Genomic DNA, 13008 nt, shown 5'->3' on the forward strand with positions numbered 1-13008 from the left:
TCCCACCAGCACATCTGGGAAGCGTAGCACACCCGGGGCTCAAACGAGGCTTCCCGCTGAAACCGCGCAGCAAAATACTAGTACCTCGGAGGTACTAGTATCCGGAAGCCGCGGGGCAAGGGCAGGCGTCGGATCGCGTTTCCGGAGGCATCCGGCGCCCGCCCATGTTCCCGTCCTCGCGAAAACGTTTTTTCCCCCAGGTCTTCGTGGATGCGCAAAAGCACCCTACCGAGCATGCACAGTCGTGCTGTACAGGAAAAAAAACTATCCAGTTTGCCGAACCGCGCGCTTCGTTTTTGCGCGCGGGATTGTGCTGCGATCGACACCTCTCCCTTCCCACGGGATCTCCACGGTACCTCCACGGGAGGTCTGGTCAGGTAACGGCGCCTTAGTTTGCCCCGGGGCACACTGCCACGCTTCCCCCCCGCGGTTTCCTGCTCGTGTGACCGGGGCCTCAGTGTAGCATGTGAGGGAAGCAGCACACGAGCCTGAGGGCTGTTTGGCTTGTTCTTTTCATGAATCATGGTTGGCTGGTTTGTGACATCTGAGTACAGCCATACAACCCTTTGGAATGTGGCCACAAGGAAAAGAGAATCGAAGAATTCAGGAATCCCTGTCCTATACATCAGCTGGGAACTGTTCCATATATTATGCCTGCTACTGCTAAGGAAAACAGTAGTAATCTCCACAAGAAAATGACTGGACATGACAGAAGAAAACACATTTCACAGCAAACACTTAACATGTGGCTATCACAGACAAGTACACACCACCAAGAAACACTACCTTTCACACATGTATGCATGCTGGTACTGAAATATGCATGGACAGCTATGTGCTATGCCCGCACATTAAATGTTTAAAGGGCCCCACAAATTTTAAGCTAGATTTCAGATCACCAACTATTCCCCTACCCTGAATTTATGGTATGCCCTTGAGGGATGATCCCACTATGTACTGGACTTTGGAGAAGTAGTAACAACACAAATTACTTGCACTGCTTCTGCCTTCACTGAAGTTCAGCACAGTGACACCAGACTCCTATCCCAGGTTCCCTGTTCATGGAGAAAAGATGGAGGAATAGCAGGGTCTTTTCTGTAACTTGGTGCTAAACTGCAGAAATAGCAGGAGCTATTCCATTAATTGCTCTCCCTTCCCCCAATGCCTGCTGTTAATGACATGCTGACTCCCCCTGTCTAAGACCTCTGTGCATGCAGAGAGGACCCAGGGGAGAGGCAGTCTCCAAAATCTGGGACATGTCCCTCCAAACTGTCTATTTCAAAAGACCTCAGAGGAGAAAAGAATTGTGCTAGGCATTAATGCAGAGATAGCTGCAGAGGGCCATCACTGCTAGCCACTAGATTTGTGGACTCCAACATGTTTGTTGAGGATTACACCAGTACAAATCTGTGCTTTCTGCAGCAATCATAATAAGTGGAGTTTCTATTAGTACAGGACTGGAAAGAATGAAAGAAGACCAGTGAACCCACAGCACTCAGGAAAAACTCACCAAGCTTCACACAGTAAATATTTCTTCCTACATGAAGATTATCTTCAGGGAGGGGCCATGACAGTGGCAGAGCATCTATTTTACACGTGGAAGTCATAGGCCCAAGCCTCAGCTTCTCTAGTTAAAAGGATTAGCTAATACGTGATATGAAGACTATCCCAAACCCTGGAGAGCCACTGCTAGTCAAAGTAGACAAAACTGACCTTGATAAGACCAGTGGCCTGACTCATATAAGACACCGTCATATATTCATCTCAGTGCAGAAAATAACAATGTGCAAAACTGTGCTGAATTATCAACTCATGAGCACTGAAACACAGATAAGCATCCAACCAGGTTAAAAGGTCAAATTAACTGGCAGAAAACGTCAAAATTATTTATTTATTTATTTTATTTTTAAACATTTTTACCCCGCCCTCCCCGCAAGCAGGCTCAGGGCGGCTTCCAGGGGGCTACAGCCCATACATAAAATTAGCGAACTGAACTGCTGCAAATCCCTGCATAGAAATCATTTCGTTAGCAGACTACATGGCATAATCGACAATATAAAATCGCACTTCCAAGCAATTGCAACTAGCAACTCACATAAATTACTGAACTAGGACTTCAATTTCAGTTACCTGAAGTTTACTCCACTATACTCAGCAAGTGTAACATGGGAAAATCTCATACTGATACTTTTCAGGTCCCATGCCCCAAGGATAGGCAAGCAAAAGAAAAGTCCTTTTTGACATTACTAGACTGTACTTATGCCCTTCTCATCTAAAGTCACAGCACAAGAACTCCTCTTGCTTTACTACCACAGCATCATCTCAGATAATAAGCTATTGTGCCCAATCCAAGGAGATTCTACCCAACTACCTGCTGCTAGAGTTGATAACTAGCAGTGACATTGTAATGAAGGGACTTGAATTCTCCTGATGCTCCCACTGCTCATTCTCTGAGCGATACCACAGGAGTCTCTCTCATGTATTTTGGGAGTGCCTGAATACTTGCAATGCCAATAAAATCTGTTTGAGTTAACAGCTCCGGATCCATCAACGGACGTTTCCAGTGAAGGAAGTAACTAGTAAAATTCAAGAGTGTATCTAAAAGAATTTTATAAAACAAACAGCTCTAATTCTGAGGCTGCAAAAATGCCAGTACCTTTTCTTTCTCAAAGATTCTCTTGGACAACACAGTTTTCCCATCTTAAAACTAAAGATATTTGTGTGTTAAAAATATCTCTACCTTTCCACTGTCAAAAAAAATCCTAATCCAGCAAAATCACTGGGACATATAGATAACATTTTAGGACTAAAGTATTAGTTTCTCCTTCTGTTCAAAGGGTTCCAAGTGCTTCCTTTCCTTCTAAATATTCCAGCCTGAAGATACACAGGAGACTAATATGTATGCCACCAGACTATTTTGCAGACCCTACCCAAAGAGGGTTTTCTTGGTCGAAGCCAAATGTTTTTGAAAAATTTGCCTCTCAAAGTATCTAAACATAATGGTAAAAAACAGTTCTCGGGACAGACCTTTACATACACCTCCAAATATTCTTCTGCGTATTTATGTTCTAAATACAATCACAATCACTACAAAAGAAATGCCTAGGGCCTATTACTGATTATATTGACGGTACAGTCTAGTTCAAATCATAACATTAACAATGAATAATCTAACTTTACATGATTTTAACATTTTGAGCAATTATGTTTTAATTTCTGCCTTGCTACAGAGTACTGAAATTCACAAAATGCATGTTTGACCAGCTTTCCATCACTGATTCTGATATTAATATTGGGCTGCGATGGCTTAAAGGTTAAGATGCTGAGCTGCAGACCAGGAGGTCTGTAGTTCAGCAGTTCGAAAGCAGGAAATTGCAAGTAGATAAATGTATACTGCTTTGGTGGAAAGGTAACAGCGTTCCATGTGCCTTGAGGTTTAGTCATGCCAGCCATATGACCACAAAGAAGTCTTTTGACAGCGTTGGCTCTTCGGCTTGGAAACAGAGATGAGCACACACACCCCAGAGTTGGATTCAACTAGCTTTCGAGAAAGGGAAACCTTTACCTTTTAAATAATATATTACCAAGAATGATAATGTACAGTGAATGATAATGTACAGAGAATACAGTGATTCTTTACTCACTCTCTTTGCATCTTGATTATCTGGTGTGGGATTCGAGTGTGCTCTCATTCCAAACTCAGGTGAATACCGCTGGAAAAAAGATGAGCAAAGAATTAAAAGAGAAAAAATTAAGAGAACAAAAGTAGAATCAAAACCACAGGATGAGAGAAACACACATGGCTATACTTACGAAAAGTATCAGTAAGTTCTTTTAGGGAACTACTTGTATAAACTAGGCCGACAAACTTTCTTTAGATCGAGGAGCCAACCAAAAAATTTAGGAGCCAGACTATTTTTCTGAGAGAGAGAGAGAGAGAGAGGGAGGGAGGGAGGGAGGGAGAGGGAAAGACCAAGTAAAGCTGATCCCTTAGAGACCCAATTGGGAGCAGCACCAGGGTATGAATACAAGATGCCCTGCTTATACTAAAGTTACAGCTCCTCTCCTAAATATATGTAATTTTTTCTTTACACAGTTATAAGTCTGGTGAAGCTTAGTTAATGCATTACCATTAGTATGGTGCTTTAGCAGAACTGATCTGATAGCCATCTATTGCTGCAGTTTAGCGGCAACCTTTAAAGCTTTAAAGGGGGTGGCATGATACTGCCCAGAGCATCTGTGTCCAAATACCCTTGGGCAGTGCACTTCATGGCCTCCTTTTCTCTCCAAGCCCCTAACTCACTTTCGGGTAGGCAATGTTTTCACCAGGAGCCAAGATAGTACTAATTGCTGGGACTAAGTGGTGGCACAGAGAAATGTTCACAGAGCCCCTAGGAGCTGGGATCTACCCTGAGGAGCTGCCAAGTTTGTACCTTCATCTTGATGAGTGCCTCCTATTTGGAACACGGCTGGGAACCAACCACCAGCCTGGTGTTAGATCCACTCACAGCAGCAGGCATTTCCAGCCTCCACCCAAACATCTCACAATAAAGCCTTGCAAGAAGCTGGGGAGTTCCCTGGGGCATATTCAGCATGCCATGCAGCATACAAAGGGGGCAGGGCGCTGGCCTCCAGATGGATGTACAAGTGATGAACCAGATGGGGGAGGTGCCATCTGTGGCCCACAGTGACTAGGATTTGTCGAGGCCTGGCACAACAAGATTAACAAGTACAGAGTCAGGCTTGTATTTTATTGAGAAATTTCTTGATTAAAAAAAAATCTTTTTTCTACACACTGCTGTGTGAAACTGACAGGATTATAAGGAGATGCACATTTCTAATTCACAAAGTCTGTGCAACAGTTCTATTGAATTACTAGAAGATTTAAAGATAGGTTAACCAGCTCAGTACACAAACACATGAACAAAAGTTCAGCAGCACTACTGAGTCTCACACACACATAAAGTTCCCATTTTTACCTTCGACAAGAACCCTCCCAAGTCAGTCTTCTCCTTTATACCCGGAAAATGGTATTCTATCTGTCCATTACACAGTATAAGCTGCTTTACCTAAACCTTTTATTACTTGATCCCACAAAATACTTGCTTTATTTCCATCCTTGCAAGACATGCTTCTAAAGTCCAATTCACATTCTGAAAGCAGCTACCTTTCCCTCCCCTCTTGAAGGCTCACTGTGAACAGAATACCTATAGAAACAAGCTGCATGTATTCCCACAACCCTGGATACATTTTTTTTACAGTCCCTTCATCCATAGAAATCACTTTGGTTTCCATCCATAACTCAGTTTACACTGTCACCTTCCCTCAGAGTTCTGGACATCAGACAGATCTTTTTCTAAGCAAATGTGTCACATATGAAAGCAGATCCTAAAATGCAACAGAATAAAGCCTTTGTTGTAGGAGAGCCAGTTTGGTGTAGGAGAGCCAGTGTGGTGTAGTGGTTAAGTGTGTGGACTCTAATCTGGGAGAACCGGGTTTGATTCCCCACTCCTCCACTTGCACCTGCTGATGTGACCTTGGGTCAGTCACAAGCTCTGGCACAGCTGTCCTTGAAAAAGAGCAGTTTGTGTCAGAGTTCTCTCAGCCCCACCCACCTCACAGGGTGTCTGTTGTGGGGAGGGGAAGGGAAAGGAGTTTGTAAGCCGCTCTGAGACTCCAAGTGAAGGGCGGGGTATAAATCCAATCTCTTCTCTTCTCCTTCTTCTCTTCTTTACAAAAACAGTTATTTCAGGAAAATAAAGACAACAAGGCTGATCCGAAGGTGACCGTCCAAGAGGGTAGTGCCTATAACCACTTATTTGCCTTAACAACCACAGTCACCATTCCAGAGTTCCAGAGCAAAGTCACATTCTACACAGAGATGTCAGGTAGTTTTCCTGAAGAACAAATTTCAGTGTTTTATTTTTCCATAGAAAATTATCTATTTCTAAAGATCCTTAGTTTCATAAGATCAATACAACAAATGGATGTCACTCTACCAATACAATATTAGGCAACCTTTGCATTTTTAAAGTTGTAATTCATGTTTTTCAGGTGATTATCCCTAGGAATTGTGTGCGAGAATGCACGTAAATTTTATTGATTTGTAATCTGTGGTGGTGAAGGGATAAAAATCACAAATAAAGATAATAACCTACATTTTACAAAAATGAAGTTATGAATTCCTCTGACTGGCTGAGGAAGTCTCAGAACTAAAGCTAAAATTCTTATTTCTATGTTTACTCTTACAAGGTGAAAGGAATATTGTGATCACCAGACTGATACCGAACTTACAAGTAACACAAGTGATGAGATGCCCCAGTGACCTCCGTGGAAGACAGATGAACTCTGGTGAAACAGCTAGAGGATAACCGCATCCATTGTGCATAGCTTACTGGGTGTGCTGAAATTAGTATATCAACAGCATTCAGCATCTTTGGGGTTTCTTAGAGTGTAAGGCAAATGTATGCTATATTGCCTGTAAATTTTTACAGGTATTAATCCAATTAAAATAATATCCATATAAAGCTTTCAATTTGTTTGAATATAACTTTTAAACCATATATATTTGATTTTTCCCCCTGAATCAAAACTGCAGTAATAGCTGATATTGGGATTTAAAAATAACAACAAACTTTTAAATTTGGTTTACTAAAATATAAGTAAAAATAAACACGTTAACTCCAATTCTAGTTTGGTTTTTTCCCAGAAAACCCACATCACTGATTCCAGGGGACATTCACAGTGCAGTACCAAGGAGCCTCTTGCTCAGGGTGAAAGAGGAGAGCATAAAAGTTGGCTTGAAACTCAACATTAAAAAAACTAAGATCATGGCATCCGGCCCCATCACTCCTTGGCAAATAGAAGGGGAAGTCGTGGAAGCAGTGACAGACTTCACGTTCCTGGGATCCAAGATCACTGCAGACGGTGACTGCAGCCATGAAATTAAAAGGTGGCTGTTCCTTAGGAGAAAAGCTATGGCAAACCTAGACAGCAGAATAAAAAGTAGAGACATCACTCTGCCAACAAAAGTCTGTATGGTCAAAGCAATGGTATTCCCAGTAGTAATGTATGGCTGTGAGAGCACCGAAGAATAGATGCTTTCGAATTATGGTGCTAGAGAAGACTCTTGAGAGTCCCTTGGACTGCAAGGAGATCAAATCAGTCAATCCTAAAAGAAATCAACCCTGACTGTTCCCTGGAAGGCCAGATAATGAAACTGAAGTTCAAATACTTTGGCCACCAAATGAGAAGACCCTGATGCTGGGAAAGACTGAAGGTAAAAGAAGAAAGGGACGGCAAAGGATGAGATGGTCAGACAGTGTTATCAATGAAATGAACATAAAATTAAACAAACTCTGGAGAATGGCAGAAGATAGGAGGGCCTGGCGTGATGTGGTCCATGGGGTTGCGAAGAGTCGGACTCAACTGTGCGACTGAACAACAACAACAAAAGAAATGATCTTGGGAATAAGCCCCACTGAGTAGACCTGCTTAAGATGCCACTGTTAAGTTAATAACACAAATACAGTAAAGGCAACCATTTGTCTTGCCTCTATAGAAAAATACTGCTTACAATTGGAGAAAATTATTTTATTTAGACCAACTTTATTGATAAATAAGATTTTCAGATCTGAAGTGTTCTAACTATATCAGTAAAGAAAATACAATGTGCTCACTCACAGCTAGCAACTCTGCAGAACTACAAATGAGAAGAGTCATCCTTTCTGCTATAGAGAGACAATGGAATGCTGTAAACACATCTGCAAACAACAGGATGGTATTAGATTGCTAATTGGCTAGATACAACCATTATTCACTTTACAACAATGCTGCAACATTCATATCAAAAGTACCAAGCAGTTTATTTCCTCAAGTTCCTGAAGTTCTGCCAAAGAGGATACTTGCAGATGCACATTTTAATCAGGAAACTCAGTGACTCAACATCTACTAGAGATATCAAGACTCCTGCAAGCTTGAAAATCTGAGTATCGTTGCAACAATATAATATTTTTATCTTCCTTCAATATCCTGACAGCAACTGTCATGGCTCACTTTTAATTATTTGTTTTTTGTAAAAATAAAAAATAAAACTCCATATGACATTTATGGGGAGAGATCATTAGCCTGATCTGTTTATATCATAAACACATGTAATAGTTCGCCACAGACAAACCAAGCACAATTCTAAACACCACTGAACCCTTTTAAAGCCATTGATATCTTGTAACAATCCTCTGACTGTTCTTTAAATACACTCCATGGACACTACACTAATAGTACAATAAAAAGCTACTTGCAACTACATTATAATCTGAGTCTAGATTTAGAAATCTAGATTAGAAACTTTGCATTGTATTGTCCTTTTCAAATTGGCATCAGTGAGTCATCGCATGCGTGGAATGGCTTCAAGAGTGCCAGCAAGATTGAATCAGATCCAAATCTACAATATATGGAAGTTAAATGCTTCCAGAATTCCACAAACAAGCATGCCTTGTTCATATTGCGTCCCCTTACAGTTTAGTAAATTATCCCAGAACGCTTTTCTCACCAGAACAACACTCCGGATGCATTCAGATGAGCACTTTAATCCATTGCCATTGCTTCTCACCAATAGATTTAAAATGCTAATTCAGACAGCAACATCTGTATCCCGTCCCACAGTCGTCATTCCCCCATGCTCACACCCAACTTTCCTGACACTGGATAAAGTCTGGTATTTACTGAACCTACCGGGTTCACCATGCATATCCAGATGTCTGATTGCTCTGTTGTGTGCTCAAGCTGTTTGGGAAGTCTGAAGCTTCTGGTCTGTGGCCGCCATTTTTTTTACTCAGTTAGTGATGTGTGCATAAGTGCATATTCGGGTCTGGGTTGTGAATCACTGCCCGAAAGTGAATAAATGCTTCTGCACAAGTGCAAAAATAAATTTTTAAAAGAAAGATGCTGCTTCAGTGCCCACTCCATGGTGACCGCAGCAGTAGTCTGAACAGCCCACCACAGGGTGTGTTTGGATGAAACTCTCCATAAGAAATAGTACCAGATAAATTATCCACAGCCTCAATACAGATAGCACCCTTATTCAAGAAATAACTTTTCACAGAAGCCCTTGTGCCATGTATTTTGCTAATAGATTGTCTACTTGCAACTGTGACCCCGTGGAATAGGCATCTACAAATTCACCAGCCATCCTGGAAGAGGTAAGTACCCCTGACCCACTGACAAGAAGAAGGAATGTTTATAGTGGCCAGACCCAGAGTTGGTTCTTGTTCTTTTGAACTGGCTCCCAGAAGCAACAAAAAGAGACGAGTACTTTTATCTAAGATTTCACAAAGGGCCTAAGATCTTTGCAACTTGGGGTTTAATGGAAAATTGCTGATACTATGCTGGGCTGCTTTTATTGCTCCTTTTTAATAGCGATACTGTGGTTACAACCAATTTTATTGATTATTCCACCAGTTATCAACAGATATTTATAAACTGCCACACTTCACACTTATGAACATTGGCACAGACTTTACTGAAACGTACATGCTTCACAGAATGCAAAAGCTGGGACTGCAATGTAAAGGGACTCTTGTCTCTTCTCCCTCATGCTGGTTTCCCACTGAAAATCTTACTTCTCAAGCTGCTTTTTGTTCCAATGGGGAAAAGATAATGGGTATGCTTGCGTAAGTCTTCCCCAGTGGAAGTAAAAGTAGCTTGGGTGTGTCAATTTTCAGCTGAAAAATGGTTTGAGAGGAAAAAGTTAATTAGTGCCTCACCCCACATGCCTGCCTTCCCCTTCATATGCAGTTTTACATAGAATTAAGCCCCACTCCATTCAACAGCACTCAGTCCCAGGTAAATGCAGAGAGAAGAGATTGGATTTATATCCCACCCTTCACTACCCAAAGGTGTCTCAGAGCGGTTTACAAACTCCTTTCCCTTCCCCTCCCCACAACAGACACCCTGTGAGGTAGGTGGGGCTGAGAGAGCTCTTGACAGAAACTGCTCTTTTTTCAAGAACAGCTCTTATCAGAACTTGCCCAAGGTCATCCAGCCAGGTGCAAGTGGAGGAGTGGGGAATCAAACCTGGTTCTCCCAGATTAGAGTCCACGCACTTAACCACTACACCAAACTGACTTCTGCATGCAGAGGACAGCATGCCATAGTTAATCGTTTATAATGTATCATCTCATTTCAATTTTTATTCTTCATGGCTCTATCTTTTACTTTACTTCCCCTCATCTATCTTGCTCCGATTCATTCTAGACATCCTGGCTCAGGTAAACCACAGTTCGCAGTTACATCAGAACCACCAGATTATGGTTTGTTTTTGCCCTCCAAAGCAGGACAGGCACTTCAAACTATGGGTTTCCAACTGTAATTTGGAGCAAATGAACCCAAGGTTGGAATCAACAGCCAAACCATGGCTGTTTGACTTATTACATCTGAATCAGGCCAACGTATTTGATAGTCATGATTCCATTTTAAAAGATTACAAGAGTGCACTTTAACTAAAATGCCTATATTACATTTACAGAATGGATTCATTCCATCCTGTTTTCAGCTGACTGTGTAGGCTGGCAGCCCAGTAGCATGCTAGCTAAACCAGTAATCCCACTGGCTTCAACAGAACTTTCTTGAGAGTAAGTGTAGATCAGATTGCAGCCGTAGACGTACACACTTGAGCATGCTGATGTGCCCATGCAGATAACCCAAGGGCTCCTCAGCTAGTTCAGGCAGTTCCATTTACAGTGCACAGAAGCTGAAGATCAGGAAACAGAAGTTTGGCAAAATGAACAAAGCATGAGTGATCACTCCCTGTGCTGAGACTTTTAAGACACAGAAATCCTCCCAAACACCATCCCCACGTCTGGGGAAGGCAATCATTTTTGGAAAACACTCCAGAGACTTAAGGCTGTAATATGGGAAATTGTCCTAACATCCTAAAGATTATTTGTAATCTTTAATTTTCCTTTAATACATAACAAAGACCTTTCAAGAAAGGCATTAATTGGAAGTCTTGACACTTTTCCAACTGCATCTACATTATTTACAATCGTCCATAAACCCACTCTCATCCCATGCAACACCATCCACGCTACTTCTGCAAAGCTTGAAAAGGGAACACTCAGAACATTCTACCGTTTGCACGGCAGGGAGAATATTAGAGAAAGAGAAAAGGCACCTGAAGCCAAACAGATGGAGAGCAGTGTGTTTATTTTAAGGCAAGAGCATTGCGATAATAGAGTTAGAAGTGGTTATTATTTATTTATTTATTTGATTTATACCACGCCCTCCCCGCCAGGACAGGCTCAGGGCAGCTATGCTTAGCTCACTTGTTGTATATTGAGCACGAGAAGCAAAACACAGGATGCATACAGAAAAAGCTGCCTTATATAGATTCAGATCTTTGGTCTCTACCCTGCCTGGAAGCAGCTCTCCAGGGTCTCCAGCCGAGGCCTTTCACATCACCTACTCCCTGGTCTGACCAGATCCCAGAGAATGACCTCTTTCCCCAAAACTTCCACACACAAATCAGATGCTCTACCACTGAGCTAAGGGCCCTGGCAATAGGGGGTACACAAAAAACCACAGCACAAAAACATATGATGAGATGTTTTTCATAAGCCTCATTTCTGTGAATGAGAAATAGTTTATACAACTAATCATGTTGTTGAGTTTATGCTGATGGCATCCATGTAGTGTCTGGTGTGTGCTGTGGATCTCATCTAGCTGTTTCAGCACATGCCTATGTTATCTTATTACATCTGAACCACATTTACTGTGACATCACAAAGCTGGACATAATTTTTGCAAATTTTAAGGGTTCAAATGATAAGTTTGGCATATGTAATAAAGCTGATCATTTCAACATTTAACCACAGTAGTTCTCACAAACAAGAGATAAGGAAGGAAACAGTTTCTTCAGTGCATTCCTTCAGACTGTGGGGACTCATGATTAAATGCTCCTCCATACATACAATGCAAACAAACAACACTACTGCACACCAAAACCTGAATGACATCTAAAAGTATTTTAGCCTGGTTTTCTCGCTGACATCTCATTTTCTGTATGCATGTAATCCTACTGTATGAAGGAGCATTGTCAGATCTGAAGAGTACCACCTTAGCTTCTGGTATAAGACCTAGGTCTGAACAAGAAGCTGACACCTTGAGGTTCTAGAGAGCAGAAGCCTAGTATTGTAAGAACAATGTTGGGGAAACGCTATAATACTCCCAAGAAGCCATGGGGCTACAATAACTCACATCTTATGAAAGGAGATGCTCTAGTTCACAACATTCCACAATGTTATGACACAACAAAGCTGTTCTCTGAAGGTACAAGAAGGCTCCTTTTTGAAGGAAAAAATGTTCAGGAAGCAACACTTTCGGTGTACTTATAACATACACAGCATGACACTTCAAGAATATTTAAAGACTGGGGATGAGGATTAATAAAACCACATCATGCAGCGTATATTAGTACATATTATTGACCACTGAGGAAGACCCTAAAGGCCGAGATGTGTATGGTCTTGTTGGTCATTTGATATATTCATCAACTGTGTATGTAAAATCATCTACTTTGTATGTGAAATTACTACAGCTTCTGCAAAACTCATGTTGATGTTCTATGTAGTCTGATGTTCAGACCTTATGTGTTTAATCTTCACCACCATATAATACATATTTGGTAATATTTTAAATAGTTTGACCCTTGCAACATTACAGATATGTTTTGGGTTGAGTTCATTTTCCCCTTTTCCTTCGTTTGGTTTGGTGTAGTTAGAAACTGCCTTTAGAGACCTTAAGAGTCAGTTGGTTGAGTTCATTTCCCACTTTTCCTTCGTTTGATTTGATGTAGTTAGAAACTGCCTTTAGAGACCTTAAGAGTTTATTTCCCCCTTTTCCTTCGTTTGGTTTGGTGTAGTTAGAAACTGCCTTTAGAGACCTTAAGAGTCAGTTAAAAACTCAAGACGAGTATTGGTGTTTCAAGTATGGGTCTGGGTATGGGAAAGA

General features: G+C 41.4%; 1 protein-coding gene across 3 annotated transcripts in view; it reads right to left on the reverse strand.

The window, feature by feature from the left end:
* The window catches only part of SEPT10 (septin 10), a 47907-nt gene that overhangs the window by 33308 nt on the left and 1591 nt on the right, over positions 1-13008 (reverse strand). For 2 of the 3 annotated variants that reach the window (XM_015420893.1, XM_015420892.1), the window contains exon 2: positions 3645-3713. In XM_015420893.1, the coding sequence (XP_015276379.1) occupies positions 3645-3713 (69 nt within the window). Of the gene's footprint in view, positions 1-3644; positions 3714-4433; positions 4499-13008 lie in introns of those variants that run through there. The other variant, XM_015420894.1, reaches the window with a different exon arrangement.

This window comes from Gekko japonicus, unplaced genomic scaffold (assembly GCF_001447785.1).
Source record: "Gekko japonicus isolate JY-2015 unplaced genomic scaffold, Gekko_japonicus_V1.1 scaffold2540, whole genome shotgun sequence".
Taxonomy (NCBI): Eukaryota; Metazoa; Chordata; class Lepidosauria; order Squamata; family Gekkonidae; genus Gekko; species Gekko japonicus.